The sequence below is a fragment of the Arctopsyche grandis genome, chromosome 13 (assembly GCF_051622035.1).
Source record: "Arctopsyche grandis isolate Sample6627 chromosome 13, ASM5162203v2, whole genome shotgun sequence".
In the NCBI taxonomy this organism is placed as follows: domain Eukaryota; kingdom Metazoa; phylum Arthropoda; class Insecta; order Trichoptera; family Hydropsychidae; genus Arctopsyche; species Arctopsyche grandis.
In genome coordinates this window covers 3687175-3691551 of record NC_135367.1, presented here as the reverse complement: position 1 = coordinate 3691551, position 4377 = coordinate 3687175, and the positions used below count along the sequence as shown (strand labels likewise).

Sequence of the window (4377 nt, the reverse complement as noted above, 5' to 3'; positions counted from 1 at the left end):
ATAATGAAAGACGCAATTTTCAACAGCTCAACCGATTTTTCGTGCTTTTTGAAATACTCTGCCCATATCTTGTCATAATTTTGTTTATCTAACATCTGGAAGAAAGTGAAATCGCCAATTGGAGATGATGCGGAAAAAATATTTTAAGTAGAGTACTTTTTGAAAATGATGTCTACACCCGATATTCTCTACATACCGATATCTTCACCCGATATTCTCGAATTTTCCATATCCAGTTCCCTTACTGCAACCTGTGGTTGCTATTTAGGAACTGGTTATGGAAAAATTCGCAAATATCGGGTGTAGATATCGGCGATGCGGTGCAAACGATCGAAAAGCGCCAGACAGACTGAACCACGGATTAACGACACGTGTACCTTATGCGTGCGCACTGCTCGCACTTACACTAAGCGAAATCTACCCGAAGTCCCGACATACCTACCCTATATACGTTCTGTGCTTCTGATACTTTAGTTCTGAATTTTTCCTTCTTATATTATTAAAAACTCGCCAGAAAGATCCAACTCAATTTTAATAATTACCATTTTAATAATTAAATCTGTGCACATCGAAAGGCTACTCATCATCGGATGTGCAATTTTTCATTCGTGAAGTCGAGAATTGCGTTTAAAGCAGTCATCCAGTTAATCTGTGGTTCAATCCGTCTGGCGCATTTCGATCGTTTGCACCAAACCCAGATATCAGTAGTATGGACGTAGCCAATGACATCGGTATCTCGCGTGCTTCAGCAAAACGAAGTTTATCAAAATTGAAATTACTTAAGCATTATTTGAGGTCAAATATGAATCAAGAACGTGTGGCGGCTCGCTATACGACATGGTCGAGTTTGGTCACCTTCCTGCAAGTGGGGACCAACTCGATTGTGTTCGGAGTTAGCTACCTCACCCTGCCTTCAGCTGTCATAAATAAAACGCGTGCATTAACATGTCAGTCGTCTCATTCATTCATCCCCCATAGATGGACTCGTATTTGGTTAACGGTCACAGACACGTGACGTCCCATACCACTCAGTGTATGTTCGCCCATAATCACCGAACCATGACGACTTGTGTTGGGTAATTGGACTATTCGTCACTTTGCCGTGGTCACAAAGACAATTTTTGCCATGAAAATTGCGAATACACAATCTTTGGCACACAAGTTCTCGTTAGTATGATAGTTATTGTTAGTATGATGGACTTTTCGGCTGCCAGATGTTCCGTTATAGAGATTTTAGTGACTTTGTGACGAGTATTTTGTGACCAGTAATCACCGAACCCTTGTGTTGGCCCTTTTGAACTATAGCTGTAAAATGTGTGTTCTTTCGACCAAATCTCACGAAAGGACGAATCGCAACGGACGCTAATTTGACGTTTGATAGTTTGTCACTCATCTTTTCGCGCAATTGCCTCAATGGAGTTTCCAATGCAGTGCAGACTTTGCTTGTCTTCTGGTCCAGCGGAGGCTTTCGTCTCCATCCTTGGAAATCCTCAGCCACATTTGGCAGAAAGTATTTCGTCCTGCTGTCAGCTGCAGGTCGTTTACCCTTTACATTTTACTCTTGAATCTGGTTAATATGCTTAAGATAAAGCCAAACGAATGTATGTTAACGATCTTGTGAATCTTTACCGCAACGGCCATAAACAACATACCGTAACAAGACTGTAATAAACAATAATGAAATAAAACCAAGGCAAATGTGCAAATCCCAGACACTGATTGTCAGTGGCTGTTCAGTGTTTGAGTGTGTCTGTGTGTGGTTCGGTGATTATTAGTCAAATGTGAACCAGTCCCAGGACAACCGGTCGCTCTAGATCGGTCACACGTGATCACCCGTAACACTAAAACTGGTCACACTTTAAAAGTGGTCACGAGAAAACTGGTCACACCCTAAAATCGGTCAACCAGTTTTCTCGTGACCAGTTTTAGGGTGTGACCAGTTTTCTCGTGACCAGTTTTAGTGTGATGGGTGATCACGTGTGACCGATCTAGAGCGACCGGTTGTCCTGTGACTAGTTCACATATGACTAGTAGTCCGTTTACCGCGTGTGTGTGTGTGTATTTGTCGTATGGACGCCACGCCAGTATTGCCAGTGCAAAGAAAATGGCTTGAATTAATTTTTCACTTTTATTATACGTACCTTTACAGTATTTAGAATTTTAAACAATCATATTCATTAAACATTATTAAAATTTAAAAGAAATTCTCCTTAAATAAATAAATTCTTAAAGCCGCTTGCACTGGAATAATTTATTGTATATTTATTTATTTATTTATTTATTTATTTATTTTAATATACAAGTATACCACAGAGTCTTTACAGGTCACCCCAATATGACACTGTGGCCAGACAATACATAAAAGATCAAATACATAAGAAAAAATAAAATATATATTTCGTGTGTTTCTAGAAAAGTTTTAATTGTGATGCCTGTCTTTATTTTAACCAGGATTTTTAAAATAACCCGGATTGAGATTTTAAAACAATGCTCACATTTACCTATTGCCATCTGAATTCATTATAATCTAAACCTTTCACATTTGCAGGTCAAGAAAGACGACAAATTGCCAGATACGATATGCCGTTCTTGTAACGACAATCTGGAATTGCTCATCAGTTTTCGAAAAGTTTGCCATCACAGTGACGAAATTTCGAAACTGAAGTTAAGCCAGCTTGTAGATATCAAACCGGAAGAAGTTCTACTGGACGATTTATTATGGGAAAATGAGGCTGATGTTAATACGCCACCAAACGTTAACAACATCCATGGCGTTAACGTTTGGTGGAAGGATCAGACGAAGGAAAAGTTATATAAATGTGATATTTGTTTCAAAACTTTCGCTGAAAGGAAATATCTAAGAAGACACGTTAATGGTCATACTGGATTGAAACCATACAAATGTGAAATTTGTTTTAAATCATTTGCTCGAAAAGTTTATCTCACTGGACACATCAAAATTCATACTGGTCTGAAATCACATAAGTGTGACATTTGTTCAAAACCGTTTACTCAAAAATCAAACCTTACGATACACAAAAGAACTCATACGGGTCTGAAACCATATAAATGTGACATTTGTTCAAAATCGTTTGCCCAAAATTCCAACCTTACTAAACATAAAATAAGTCATACTCAGGAAAAACGATATCAATGTGACATTTGTTTAAAATTGTTTACTCAAAAATCCAACCTTACAAAACATAAAAAAATTTCATGCTGTTGAAAAACAATACCCATATGACAAAGAACACGTTCGTAAATGAACACTTTTAAATTATATTCTTTATGTCTTCGTCAATGGAAATATATTTAAATAATAAATAAAATAAAATTTCACTTTTTAATAACTTTGCTTTAACCGTTTGCCCACAGCCGTTTTCTATGGAAGCTTTGGGCGACAAGTCTGTAGCGCGACTGTCTTCAATAGAATTTATGAACTTTGCACGGGATTTTGAGGCTTATATGCGCCTATTTCAACTGTTTTAAGGTTCAAAATTGGTTGAATATATTACTGAGAGTTGAATGCCATATATTCAATTTGCTTAAAATGAATATATACCAGTCAAAATTAGTTTTTTGTGGAACCATACTGAAACCTCGTTTATGTGACGTCACGTCTTCATACAATTATGAAGAATGATTATTTGACAATTAATCCAAAACTACGAGATATATTATGTATTTTATTGTTTAAAATAATACTTTATGTGTCAATTAATATATCTGGTTACTTGAGTAAACATTAAAATCTGTATTTAAGGTCGAAAACTCGATTGCCAAATTCGCGAAAAAGGTGCCCACGTACAGGGCTTGTTCACTATATTTATTGCCGCGGGCAAAGGGACAAGAACCTACGTAGAATGCAATGAATAATTTTAAATTATTATCTTTCTTAATTTATCTGTTTTATTCGGATCTACCTCATGGGCCGGAATGTGAAATTACCGAAAACGCAAATATCGGAAGGCAAAGATCGAAAATCGAAAGATCTTAAGTCGAAAGATCAAAAAAAAAGGGTGCATAGTAAACGGTACATACTCACTTAATTTGCGCGAGCAGGGAACAAGAGGAACAGGCTTTTCCTCCCGTATTCTGCGCGCGCACATTAATACGGGAGGAAAAGCCTGTTCCTCTTATTCCTGTTGTATCCTGCTCGCGCAAATTAAGTAAGTATGTACCGTTTACCATGCACCCTTTTTTTTGATATTTCGATTTTCGATCTTTGCCTTCCGATATTTACGTTTTCGGTAATTTCACATTCCGGCCCGTCACGGAGACCAGTTTTATTCACACGTTAGATAAATTTTGTGTATGATGTATCAGATTTGGGAGCTAGTTCTTATGAAATCTGAATCGATTTAATTAGTAATTTCT

General features: G+C 37.2%; 1 protein-coding gene across 1 annotated transcript; it reads left to right on the top strand.

Annotated features, from left to right (window-relative positions):
• Positions 1–907: 907 nt before the first annotated feature.
• LOC143921499 (uncharacterized) lies at positions 908–3269 on the top strand. The gene is made up of 2 exons (XM_077444829.1): positions 908–1536; positions 2549–3269. Exons 1-2 carry the CDS (start codon positions 1414–1416, stop codon positions 3224–3226), a joined length of 801 nt encoding a protein of 266 aa, XP_077300955.1. The 5' UTR covers positions 908–1413; the 3' UTR covers positions 3227–3269.
• The last annotated feature ends 1108 nt before the right edge of the window (positions 3270–4377 follow it).

Coding starts and splice junctions, on each gene's coding strand:
- LOC143921499 (XM_077444829.1), top strand. CDS start 1,414: ATGGAGTTTCCAATGCAGTGCAGACTTTGCTTGTCTTCTGGTCCAGCG. Junction 1,537..2,548: donor CGTCCTGCTGTCAGCTGCAG/GTCGTTTACCCT, acceptor TCACATTTGCAG/GTCAAGAAAGACGACAAATT.